This window comes from Electrophorus electricus, chromosome 17 (genome assembly GCF_041902795.1).
Source record: "Electrophorus electricus isolate QZ-2024a chromosome 17, ASM4190279v1, whole genome shotgun sequence".
Taxonomy (NCBI): domain Eukaryota; kingdom Metazoa; phylum Chordata; class Actinopteri; order Gymnotiformes; family Gymnotidae; genus Electrophorus; species Electrophorus electricus.
In genome coordinates, this window is record NC_137513.1 from 16,151,485 (window position 1) to 16,164,542 (window position 13,058).

The 13,058-nt window shown below is 39.9% G+C and overlaps 1 protein-coding gene across 8 annotated transcripts in view; it reads left to right on the top strand.

Moving 5' to 3' along the window:
- The window catches only part of kif1ab (kinesin family member 1Ab), a 28,959-nt gene that overhangs the window by 782 nt on the left and 15,119 nt on the right, over positions 1 to 13,058 (top strand). For 4 of the 8 annotated variants that reach the window (XM_081699674.1, XM_027026638.3, XM_027026600.3 and 1 more), the window contains exons 2-24: positions 1,994 to 2,195; positions 3,608 to 3,681; positions 3,939 to 4,118; positions 4,245 to 4,310; positions 4,401 to 4,579; positions 4,930 to 5,041; positions 5,227 to 5,304; positions 5,459 to 5,524; positions 5,636 to 5,653; positions 5,729 to 5,807; positions 6,221 to 6,299; positions 6,827 to 6,969; positions 7,202 to 7,240; positions 7,863 to 7,996; positions 8,486 to 8,565; positions 8,651 to 8,726; positions 8,813 to 8,892; positions 9,519 to 9,709; positions 10,161 to 10,341; positions 10,716 to 10,788; positions 11,723 to 11,816; positions 11,972 to 12,123; positions 12,788 to 12,966. In XM_081699674.1, coding sequence (XP_081555800.1) covers positions 2,090 to 2,195; positions 3,608 to 3,681; positions 3,939 to 4,118; positions 4,245 to 4,310; positions 4,401 to 4,579; positions 4,930 to 5,041; positions 5,227 to 5,304; positions 5,459 to 5,524; positions 5,636 to 5,653; positions 5,729 to 5,807; positions 6,221 to 6,299; positions 6,827 to 6,969; positions 7,202 to 7,240; positions 7,863 to 7,996; positions 8,486 to 8,565; positions 8,651 to 8,726; positions 8,813 to 8,892; positions 9,519 to 9,709; positions 10,161 to 10,341; positions 10,716 to 10,788; positions 11,723 to 11,816; positions 11,972 to 12,123; positions 12,788 to 12,966 — 2,459 coding nt within the window. In that variant the 5' untranslated portion in view covers positions 1,994 to 2,089. The remainder of the gene's footprint in view (positions 1 to 1,993; positions 2,196 to 3,607; positions 3,682 to 3,938; positions 4,119 to 4,244; positions 4,311 to 4,400; positions 4,580 to 4,929; positions 5,042 to 5,226; positions 5,305 to 5,458; positions 5,525 to 5,635; positions 5,654 to 5,728; positions 5,808 to 6,220; positions 6,300 to 6,826; positions 6,970 to 7,201; positions 7,241 to 7,862; positions 7,997 to 8,485; positions 8,566 to 8,650; positions 8,727 to 8,812; positions 8,893 to 9,518; positions 9,710 to 10,160; positions 10,342 to 10,715; positions 10,789 to 11,722; positions 11,817 to 11,971; positions 12,124 to 12,787; positions 12,967 to 13,058) is intronic. The other 4 variants (XM_081699675.1, XM_081699676.1, XM_027026621.3 and 1 more) reach the window with 1 other exon arrangement.

A 13,058-nucleotide genomic window follows, 5' to 3' on the forward strand; every position in this document is an offset into this window, starting at 1 on the left:
GCTGGATGTAACCTCTTGCTTGCGAGGTGGGGTGAGGCAGTGCCACCGAATATGGGCACAATGAACACAAAATGGTGGAGCCCGTATTTACATTCTAAGAACGATGTTTTAAAAATTGAAATTATTTTTTAAGAGGAAATAAGCGATTGTCATCAATCCGAGTATCTTATAAACCAACATGGAATCCAACGGCTTAAATATAATTGTAAAATAATATTTATTAATATCAGTCGCCAATTTTTTTTTTTGCATAATAGTAGGTTTGTTGGAACATCGTCTGTGGTACTAACTGTCTTGCACCTTGCACTGGATAACAAGATGCTAGGGAACATTCGCATAGTAACAGTCGCGTCACGTTTGTTTTTCTGTGCTGCGGCGAAAGATAAGCTCCGAAGCGACTCGAAAGCAAAATTAGATATCGAGTCCAGTCTCACAAGTCTGGCAGTCCGCACATTAATCGATTACCCTGAGTGCTGATTAAAACAAATGAAAATTTATGTTTAATGTTTTGACGGGCGGGTAAGAGGGGCACGCACGGGCTGCGCATCACATGCCAGCGCCCGTCAATCACCCATTTCGACGCTGGAGGAACGTGCGGCCATGTTTACTGGCGCGTGTAATAGCGCTGTCGCCGTTAAGATCATTCAAAAATGCACATCATTATAAGGTGCACGAACTCTGGGCGCTTATTTAAGAGTTGATACACGCCTTTATCCGACTAATGACTTCCCAATTCGTAACCTGCATTTTCCGCCAACCTACGGGGGAAAAAATTGCCCGAGGCCATGTAACAACGCAGTACGATGAGTGCATGAGAGCATTGCAACACTTTGCAGATGAAACAACGAATGCGTCTTTTTTTTGTTTTTGTTCCACGTTACAGTGAAAATAGTTTCATTTTCATCTAATTCACTCTTCTAGTTTATGGTTCTTGTGTGGTTATTCGATTACCAACAGTATGCACCATAGATGTAGATGTATTCAAAGGAACTTGCTGAATGGCTCATTTGATGTTGCTCTATATTATTTGCTGTTCCTTGGAAGTGACTTTGTGTGCTGGAAAGTTTACTATAGGCATTAAAACTGAAGTTTTATGGTTAGGCATTAAAATTATATGCATAGATTTGGAGATGGAAAAAATAGCTCCCGTGTTGGTAAAGTGATGAGGATTTTGTGTTACACATACACTCACCAGACACTTTATTAGCCACACATACCCTGTTCCTTGGCAGGTTTATAGAATATCTTATAGGTACATGTCTATAATGTATACCTGTAGTGTACAGTTATAACCTGAAGGAAGTATACTTCTTACTCTCTACTCTGAAAATCACTGGCCAGTTTGTGACTACAGGACCACTGCTATTCCTTAATATTCTTTCTCATCACAACATTACGTGGTGGTGGCACTACTCCTGTAGTCAGAAATTCATCACTAATGATGGGTGGCTAATGCAAACTGTGCCTCACAAAAGATGTGCTATAGAATCTAACCTTTCACCTTCAAGGTGTATTTTTCATGAAGTGACTGATGAGTGTAGAATGTTTATTTAAATACAAAAGATATAATATTTGCTTGGCTGTTCTTAAAACAATTCTAAACCAGATACCACTAATTGAAGATGGGTGTTTTTCAAAGGTTTTCTAGTATTAGTATTTCTACATGTTATTGATTATTACATCTTGCTCAGATATCTGCCTTAACAACAAGCACTTTTTTGTTATAACATTAAGTACCTCACCTTGGGTTTGTTTACATATTGTCTATATTATTATTTGGTGAATGATTATCCTTTTTCTAAACCATTTATTATTTTTAAGCATCTTTGAATCTCTTAAATACCACACCGTTATTCTTGTGAGATTATTTACAAACTGACATCATGCATAGGATCTTGACATCAGCGAAATGTCTATGAGTAATGGCTCAGTGTTCCAGTTTTAGTTTGACATGGTGTTGTGCTGACTTTGCACCCTGTGCAATGCCTTTCAGGTGGCGGGTGGCCTTGAGTTTGTGGCCCATCTGCTCCATCCCTCCACCCAGCAGAGCTCGGCCCGCAGCAGCGTCCAGCTCCAACGGTGCGTCGTCATGGCGGGAGCCTCCGTCAAGGTGGCCGTGAGGGTGCGGCCTTTCAACTCCAGAGAGCTCGGGAAAGAGAGCAAATGTATCATTCAGATGTCGGGCAACACTACCAGTGAGTGCCTCCATGTTTTGCCAACACTAGTTCAGCTTAAAGGTGCCTCTTGGTACCAGCTTGATTGAACTATTTGCTCTGGCAAAGCTGTTGAGCTAGAGATGATTCAAATGCTTCATGATGGGTCATGTTGGATGATGCTGTTATGAAATATTCACTGATACAGTCTCTTGTCAATACCCATAAAAGAGTTTATGTTAATACATCTCCAGTGTCATGTGTTTTTTTGGATGTCATGAGAGGTCATGCATATCAATGGAGAGTTAGATGTTGTAGGAATGCCCAGTTTCATGGTTACCAGAAATCCATTAGTCCCAGAATGTACTGATTTCAAAACAGTGCCTTAAGATGAAACAATATCCATTGCTGTCTTTTCCAGTATTCCTTACATGCACAGTGACAAAAGCTCTTTTTGGAATGAGGATTTAATGGTATTTGCATCTCCATGAGTAGTGAACCGCTCATTGTTGTGTTTAGTGTGTGGGTAAACAGGGTCAGCTGATGCCAGATGCGAAGTGATGATCACCACACTGCAAAGCTTTGTGCTATTGGGGGAGGCGGCTCGGGTTAATGACCTCATTCCCACAACCAGTGATGGCATGTACAACACACTCTAGGACCAGTCTGCCAGCTACATGCCTACAAACAATACACTGCTCTGAAATTGAGATTTTAATTATATTAGATGTTCTGCTGATGACCACAAGCAGGACATAGCTTGCCTCTTGTTACATGTTTTGAAAGAGGTATGGGTAATGTTGCATCTTCAGGAAAGTACAATGTTAATTTTGCAGAAGAATATTCACATTTTCCATAACAGGGTCTCCACATTCTGAGCAGTCTGAAGGAATTTAAGGTGGTAGGTTGCTCCAGTCCTTTCCATATTCCTTATTTCCAAGAGCCTTTGCTACATGCTTCCATTACCAGAAGTGCTGCTTTTGACCTGTTTTTGCAGAAACGTTTCTTTTTTGCAGGGCCTCTGTGTCTTGAAAGTGCCCTTGAGTAGAACACAACTGCTTCTGCCAAAGCAACCTTAATCACGAATAGAAAATGAAACAAATTAATATTTTAAATATACGTAAGCTTGCATCTGTCTTGGGAAAAGGTACAAACAAGTGCCTCACCTTTATAGCCAAAGGTGCAAATAAGCACCTCATGTTATTTGGCAGATGTTTTTATACAGAGCAACTTATACATTTATCAGGATGATAGTTTATGCACACCCTGGGAATTGATCCCATGACCTTGGCATTACTAGCACTGTGCTCTTCAAGAGTACCTTTTCACTGGAGGCTTTTTAAGCTACCTGGTGCATCCTGCATACAGCTGTGGAATATTCATCTTTTTGAATGAATATGCCACAGTTTATTGAATTCTGAGGTTTTGTCTGAGTAACTTCTCTTATTTTCCAGCAATCATAAACCCCAAACAGCCAAAAGAGAACAAGAGCTTCAACTTCGACTATTCTTACTGGTCTCACACATCAGTGAGTTTGAGCTAAACCAATGCTTGTTTCTACAGTTAACTTACAGCAGTAAATTAATCTTTAAACAATAGATTCTTATATAATGTCTAATACTAATTGCTTGATCTAATAGTTTTTCATAGTTTTCTTCTGTTTATGTCTGTAATTCAGGTTCAGACTACATAGTTTAGACATGATTAATCATCACAGAAGACGCACTTCTATTAATATTGTATTCAGATATCTTTTTTTTTTTTCTCTCCTGGTGCTTTTTCTAGCCAGAAGATGTTAACTATGCCTGCCAGAAACAGGTGTATAAAGACATTGGAGAAGAGATGCTCCTGCATGCATTTGAAGGCTATAACGTCTGCATCTTTGCCTATGGCCAGACTGGAGCTGGAAAGTCATATACCATGATGGGCAAACAGGAGAAAGACCAACAAGGCATAATACCTCTGGTAAAGACCATTGATAATATTGAGTTATTAAGCAGATTACTGATAGGGTACTGAATTACAGTAATAGTTTATAGAGACAATTAAATGCTTTTCAGAAACAAATGACATCTTTTGAATCCCTGGCAGCTCTGTGAAGACCTGTTCACCAAGATTAATTACAATAATGACAACAACATGTCGTATTCGGTAGAGGTAAAAACATTCTCATAAACATTTTGTTTACTTGATTTTTTTGTCTGAGTCTCCACCTCAGCTGTGGGCTTATTCTTTGTAACTCATTAGGTAAGCTACATGGAGATCTACTGTGAGCGTGTGCGGGACCTGCTGAACCCTAAGAACAAGGGGAACCTACGTGTGCGAGAGCATCCGTTAATGGGCCCCTATGTGGAGGACCTGTCCAAGCTCGCCGTCACGTCTTACAATGACATCCAAGACCTGATGGACTCCGGAAACAAAGCCAGGCAAGTGTATATGTGTCACCTTCTCATGCAAGACTCAATAAACCCCAGAGAAAGAAGTCTGATGAAGTTTCTTAACCTTGTGAAACCCTGTGTCCTCATATCAGGGAATAACATTTCTTACAAATAATGTCATGTTTTTTTTTATCAAGTTATTTTTGCTTAATTTCCTCTTTTGTATAGAATGTACAGAAACGTAGGTGTATAACAAATTAGTAGGGGATGACAGTGCTGTCTAACCTAATGGTCTCACTCTTTTAGATATTTTTAGAATTTTATTAATAGAATATTTAATTTCAACTAAATATACATGTTTGCTTTACACAATACCCAAACTTCTTTCCTTGTCTCAGAACTGTGGCAGCTACAAACATGAATGAGACCAGCAGTCGCTCTCATGCTGTCTTCAACATCATCTTCACACAGAAGCGGCATGACAGTGACACAGAAAACACCTCTGAGAAGGTACAGTCGACTATCCTTCCTAAATGGGTGTGTCCCAATGATACCTCTATTACTCAGTTACAGGAAAGATTGTGGCCATCTTAGATAACAGCTCCCTAAAATATAGATGTAACCATCATGCAGTCTTGTGTGTATTAGAGTGCATCATTTGGCTGGGATGCAAAGTGTTTTGCTTGTGCACGCAGGTCAGCAAAATCAGCCTAGTGGACTTGGCAGGCAGCGAAAGAGCTGATTCCACTGGAGCCAAAGGTACCAGACTGAAGGTGAGACTCTTGGCCTCGTGTGAGGATGACAGCCTTTTGTTTTGTCAGAGTGTCCCATCTGAGTGGCTCAAGTAAAGTTCAAGTGACTGCTGGTAAAGACATGAAATGCTTTGGCTGCGAGATCATATAACATTGATTTTTCTGTCATCTCTAGGAAGGAGCTAATATTAATAAGTCCCTGACGACACTGGGCAAAGTGATTTCTGCTTTAGCTGAAATGGTGAGAAATCAGAAGAGTACAGAGAGAATAATTACCATTAATTTACAAATGATGACTCGTCACTCATGAATACCTAAAATATTTTTTCTCTTCTATTCTGTTTCCTTGTAGGACTCTCTACCAAACAAGGTAAGATGCATGTTTAATCTTCTGCTGATCATTGAACTGCAGTGTTAACATTCTGTGATGTTTCTTTGTGTGCAGAACAAAAAGAAGAAGAAAGCAGAGAGCTTTATCCCCTACAGAGATTCTGTTCTCACCTGGCTTCTTAGGGAGAATCTTGGTATGAGGCATTTTGTAACAAAAATTATTATTATTACTATTATTATTATTTTCCCACCATGTATAGGTGTTAGAAATAGATCTGGCAATAGTGTAGTTCTGGGATGATAAGTTTAAATATTTTTTTCCAAAATCATCTACTTTTAAAGGAACTGTCTAAGATGACTTTAAAGAAACTGTCTAAGACTGTCTGAGCATTCACATCTTACATCTGTATCCCATATTCAATAATATGAATTCATTCCACTAAAAATTATTTCTGTCAGTACACTAAGTACACTGAATATCAGTTATAGATTATAACAGGATTGTATTATCATGATTGTATTGTTATACTTGTTATATATGTATTTACAAACAACATTGTGTTGTTGTTGTTGTTGTTGTTTTGTTGTTGTTGTTGTTTTTGGTTAGGCGGAAACTCACGTACTGCCATGGTAGCAGCTCTTAGTCCTGCTGATATTAACTATGATGAGACCCTCAGCACCCTTAGGTAAGCCTAAATTAACCAATGCATACAGGGCCACTCTCCCAGGACCAGGTTAATCCTAAACCTGGATTAAAAATAATTTCTTATGGTGATTCACCATTGGCACTGCAATTTAGTCCAGGAATATGGACTATTTACAGGAAACTGGCTTTAGAAATCATTAATACTTCTTTCGTGCAACATTGTTAAATTAACTTTCTCTTTAGAAGTGTCTTAATAAAACTCATTACAAAAAGAGTTTAGGCATAAGATATGAATGTCAGTTTTCCACAAAATATTACAGTATAGTATAACAACCAAGGCTGATCATAAAAATCTTCTTATAATCTCATAATATACAACCCAGTGAATTAGCAGCCTTAGGTATGCTGTAAGTGCTTGATAGAAAACCCGTTGGCCTTACATAAAATTTGTAATGATTTAACCAAGCATACCTTTACAATTTTAGAAAGATAAGCACAAGAAGCCAAATGTAATTGAAAATGTTTGTATGAGCACTTAGGGCTGTTCTGCCCCATGGTTCTGACTAGATATGCTGACCGTGCCAAGCAGATCCGCTGCAACGCCGTCATCAACGAGGACCCCAACAACCGGCTGGTGCGAGAGCTGAAGGAGGAGGTGGCTCGGCTGAAGGACCTCCTCTATGCCCAGGGGCTGGGTGACATCATTGAGAGTGAGACTCTATCTTCTCTGACTCTATACAGGGCAGGAGCAGATGAGAAATGCCTTTCTTCGTCCCTTGTTCTCTGATGCAAATCATGACATGTCCATCGAAGGATGTGCAGTAAATGCTGAGTTTCGTGTTAAGACCCACTGGTAACGCCAGTACTATGAAGGACAGGTGTATGATTATTACTGAGGGTTTGTGTCTTTTTTTCTCCCTCTTTCTATTCTCTGTCTCTCAGCGTATCGCTCTCCTGGGCCTGGAGTACCTGCTCTGAAATGTGTGTATTTTGGCATCCAGTGCTTTGCAGCTTACTATGGCCAAAGCAGGGTGCACTGGAGCACTGTAGCATGCTTGCAAACTGCACAATTCAACCCATTGAATTGAATTTATGTAGCATACAGATTTATTGCCTACTGTGTTCCAGGGCTGCTATGCTAACTTGCAGATGTGAGTGCTTTGGGTTGATTTTTAGTTAGGAAAGTAAGGTTTGGTTGTTGGCTTGGCCCTTTGTTCTCATGCTTTAGCAGATCAGCATGGGCCTTATAAACAGCTGTATGGTCTTGACCCCAGGCATGGATTTGGTGCTGAAATGAATTTGAGGCATCATAAAAGGCTGATCATTCTTCAAATGTTGTCTAGCGTGATTTATATTAGAGAGAAAAACTGGTTGCCTATTCACAAATTAAGAGTCCTCAAATTTATGTTCATTGTGCTTTTCATGGTTATTTTCTACTCTTCCTCCTCCCGCCATTCCTTGTGCCCATGACTCGCCGTGACTTCCACTTCCTGTTCTCCAAACTTGTGCTCCCATTTTCTCTTTTCTCCAAAACGTCCTTGGCAGATTTGTCCTAATGTAAATGGTCTCTAAGCTCTCAATCAAAAAGGTGATCTCTCCACAGTGACCAATGCCATGACGGGTATGAGTCCCTCTCCATCTCTCTCCGCTCTGTCCAGTCGGGCTGGCTCTGTCAGCAACCTTAATGACCGCATCATGTTCAGCCCTGGCAGTGAAGAAGCCATCGAGAGACTGAAGGTATCAGGGAGTATGATGGATGGATGGATGGATGGATGGATGGATGGATGGATGGATGGATGGATGGATGGATGGATGGATGGATGGATGGATGGATGGATGGATGGATGGATGGATGGATGGATGGATGGATGGATGGATGGATGGATGGATGGATGGATGGATGGATGGATGGATGGATGGTCTTCAGACTGAAATGAATATGATAAATGCATGAATAGCTAGGTAATACATACTAGATATCTTAATAGATGCTTAGTTGATGACAGTATAAGTGAATGGATAGAAGAATGCACTAATCTTTGGCAAAATTGTCAGAAATATGAAAACTGTTAATGAATAGAATAGTAATCACACAGCTGTTGGGTATAGATCATGCTAATATATTGCAAGTGATCAGTACACTATTCGTATAACAACAAATATGTACACATGTAAAACTGAATAGCTGTTTGTGATCCTTTTCATTATGTCTTCCTCTACCATTAGGAAACTGAGAAGATTATAGCAGAGCTCAATGAGACCTGGGAAGAGAAGCTCAGACGCACAGAGGCCATCCGGATGGAGAGGTCACACACTGTGTCTGTGGTCAATAATTGCATTCAGATGTCTGCATGCTTTGTATACATAAGCCTTGTTCTTTGTTTTATGCAGGGAGGCTCTTCTGGCTGAAATGGGAGTGGCAATTAGAGAAGATGGAGGCACGGTTGGAGTCTTTTCTCCAAAAAAAGTAAGAGACCCTTCAAGATTTTCATTCATATGTTGTTCATTGACAGAAAAGATGTCAGTAACTATGTCCATGTTCCTGTATTTCAGACACCTCATTTGGTCAATTTAAATGAAGATCCACTGATGTCTGAATGCTTACTGTACTACATCAAAGATGGAATCACAAAGTAAGGGTTTTTTAAAAGTACAATATAATCTCAAAGTGGAGTTATACAGTTACTGGTGTTGTAGAGAAAGTCCATGCCTGAAACTTAGCTAATATTAATTATTGACCAGTACCACTCCCACACAATTTTCTACTCCTGGATCTTCATTATAGGGAGTCTGGCCTTCTAGTACAAACAAAAACCACCAAGAACTTCAGTCCAAGTTCTTTCCCCTTTCTGAAGTTCTGCATTCATTCTTTAAGCCACAACTGTTGTCTGAAGACATGGTGTGCTCCTGCAAAACATACCATATGTTATAATCCAATTTCTTTGTCAGCAATCAACCTTGAGGTAAATGTGAATTATTGTGAATTACTTGATGTCTATTCTTTAAGTTTTATTCTTTGAACATGTGTGTTCAATGAATGAATCTATTCTTTAAATATTCCTTTACCTTTTGGCCCTGCTGTACACTGCCTCAATGTTTAATAAGATGAATCAGTTAAGACACTTGAATGCAGCCTTTTCCTTGTACCCACCATGTCTTTCTTATTTAGGAATCTCTCTCATGCTCTCTCTCTCTCTCTCTCTCTCTCTCTCTCTCTCTCTCTCTCTCTCTCTCTCTCTCTCATTCTCTCTCTCTTCAGGGTTGGTCGTGAGGATGCCAGCTGTCGGCAGGACATTGTCCTAAGTGGTCACTTCATTAAAGATGAGCACTGTATCTTTACAAGTAGCACCAGTTCCTTGGGAGAGGGAGTGGTGGTCCTGGAGCCCTGCTCTGACGCAGAAACCTATGTCAATGGCAAGAAAGTCACGGAGCCCACAGTCCTCAGATCAGGTGAGCCCACAGTCCCTGTCTCAAACTCCACTGCAGTCTTAGTGTTTTAATCCTTTAACCAAACCAAGGGGTCAAAGTATTAGTATATGTTTTATTCAAACTCCGATCACTGTTGCTCAGCACAATCTAAACCATGCAATGTTGTCTATAGCAGTATTTACCAGTCAAAGTGACCCAAAGCACTTGACATCTTAAATAGACTTCATCCGCTTAACATACCTGACTCAGCTCTTAGAAGGCTTGGTAATTAGATTATGAGTTAAATCAGTTGTGCTTGAACAGGGAGAATTCAAAAACTATGATATGCATAGGAGTCCTTAAGGCAGACTGATAATCATTAACCATGAATGTAACACTTATTATGGTGTTTGTTTCTTTTTTGAGGTGAATCACAATATTGGAGAAACTAACCTGAGTAATAACCTTTTACTGTGTTTTATGTCCCTCTCAGGGAACCGTATCATCATGGGGAAGAGCCATGTGTTCCGCTTTAATGACCCAGAGCAAGCGAGACAGGAGCGAGAGAGGACACCCTGTGCCGAGACACCCGTGGAGCCCGTGGACTGGGCTTTCGCCCAGAGAGAGCTCCTGGAGAAACAAGGCATTGACATGAAACAAGAGATGGAAAAGAGGTAGGAGGTTATTCTCTCTCAGTAAACTCTCTGATCTCAGGTCAGTTGAACCAATGCTAAACCATTATTAGTCTTCAGTAATTATGACCAAAATGACCATTGGAAAATTAAGGTAATAAATGAACTCTCTGGGTATCCTGCATGTTTGTACTGACAAACCATCCTGAATCTCACAACCTTTTACTTTGTACTGTTTTATAGGCTTAGTCTCACATTGCTCCAATAGGTAATCATCTCTGCAAATGAATGTAGCATCAGGTTATATCAATATGGTCCATATGGAAAAATAGTTTTTGCTCAAAATTCGCTTCTGTCTAAATCAAGTATAGCCACTACCGTTTCATCTTATGAATGATCTTATGTCATGTATGCAGATTGCAGGAACTTGAGGACCAGTATCGCAGGGAGAGGGAAGAGGCAAGCAATCTTCTGGAGCAGCAGAGACTGGTAAGCAGGGCTAGCCAAGGGAGGGAGAGAGGTAGGGCTGGAGTGAGATGATAATTAAAACATTGATTGACCACTTTCAAAAGTACCAATCAGAAATTAATATTTTCCTGTAAACCTCTACATCCCATCATCTAACTGAGGCCTCCTCGGTCCTATTATTCCTGTTATATATTACAGTTTTGGTTTTAATTATTGTTTCCTTATGTTTATTTAATTAGCCCTATTATAGTCCATTCTTTGCCATTACTAATGTGGAAAATCATAATGGTCTATTATTATTAAATTATGACTAATGTGGATTAATGTCTGCTGTTATTATCTTGTAATTTGTAAGATGTGTTATTATCTTGTCATTTGTAAGATGCGTTCCTTTTATTTGATTCTGAATTATAATGAATAATGTTTATATTTCATGCTGCCTGTTGCATTGAATATTATAGCATTCCAGTTTGTTTATTTGAGTGTGTTGTTTTAATTAAATTATGATTCATAGTTGAATAATCTTTATTATACTCTACCTTTATTACCATTATAGTTTAATCTTTATTATAGCATTTTATGACTGTTGGTTTAATTGAAAATTTCTATAAGGAAATCACATCAGTTACAAAATGGCAAGAAAAGTGGGGAAAGTGGAGAATACGGCCACCTGATCACTTTGTGTCATTAATCACAAAATGTCGGGAAAGTAGGCAAAGCAGAATTTTTTTTAATTTTTTTTTTAGTGTTTTGTATTATGAAAGTATAGCAACCAGATTGGGCAGGGGTGGGACATTCAAAGGGAACTATATTTTGATTGGTTTTGATGATGTCACATCTGTTGTAAGTCATTGTTTGGCTACCCTATATATCTCTCTCCAGACAGGGGACTGAAAAGAATGGCAGGTAAAACGTAAAGTGAAAAGTGATATATAACCCATTGTTTCCCTCTCAGGACTATGAGAGTAAGCTGGAGGCTCTCCAAAAACAGGTTGACTCCAGGTATTACCCAGAAACCACAGAAGAAGAAGAGGAACTGGAAGAAGAAGGTGAGGAATATTCATTATCACACCTGTGTGTACTTGACTACACTCAGGTATATGTACCAACTCACAACCCCATGAGCAGAGCACACTCCTAAATATCTCTTAACATTCTCTAACGCCAGCCATTGTTTAAATGTGTTGTGTGTTTTTATTCCCAGCTGTGCCATGGACCAAGCGTGAGACTGAGCTGGCACTGTGGGCTTTCCGCAAATGGCGCTTCTACCAGTTCACCTCCCTGCGGGACCTGCTCTGGGGCAATGCCATCTTTCTCAAAGAGGCTAACGCCATTAGTGTGGAGCTCAAGAAGAAAGTGAGCACCTCTGATGTTTCTTGTTGGCTAAGGATTGATAATACTGTGTAATAGTTGCTGATGTAGTGTAGATTTGAGGTCTCGCTTTGGATATTAACCAGATGCAATGACTGACTTTTGAGAGAAGGACCACACCTGAAACACACACTTGGCTGAAATATTTCCATCTCACCATTATTACCTGTGATGAAATTTTGTACCCCTCTATCCACCTGTCTTCTCTCTGTTCTCCATGACCTCTACATCTAACTCTTGCATCTTCAGCATGCAGGCTGGGGGTGGTGTCCATCCTTCTAGCACAAAGCAGGAACTTCTCTGAGCTCCATCTTAAGATCTTTGAGTTATTTCCCCCTTTTATAATGTGTAATTATTTAAGGAGTAGTCTGTAGTGAAAAAACGATACAACAGTACTACTACACATTCTTACAGTGTATTATATAGCACAGTTCTCAACCCACCAGATGTTCCACATTTTTAATCCCACCTTCTAGCACTACTTGGTACAGGTGTATGGGAAGCTATATAAAAGCAAAATTGTCTGTGTAGTGGGTCCACTAATAGTGCTCCACTGAGAGTGCCAAGTGCCAAGCTCTTTTAATATTCTTAATATGTAATTATTATTAACACGGTATCTATATCTTTGCTGACTATTTCTTTCCTCCAGGTTCAGTTCCAGTTTGTGTTGCTCACGGACACCCTCTATTCTCCACTTCCTCCTGATCTCCTGCCCCCCAGCATAGCCAAGGACCGTGAGAAAAGACCCTTCCCACGTACCATAGTAGCTGTGGAGGTGCAAGACCAGAAGAACGGGGCAACACACTACTGGACCTTAGAGAAATTGAGGTATGATGAAACAGCCCACATCCAACAGTAAGCCACTGTGTGAAAATAATTACTGGCCTACATCAGTCTTACCAGCACTCTTCTTGGAGGTC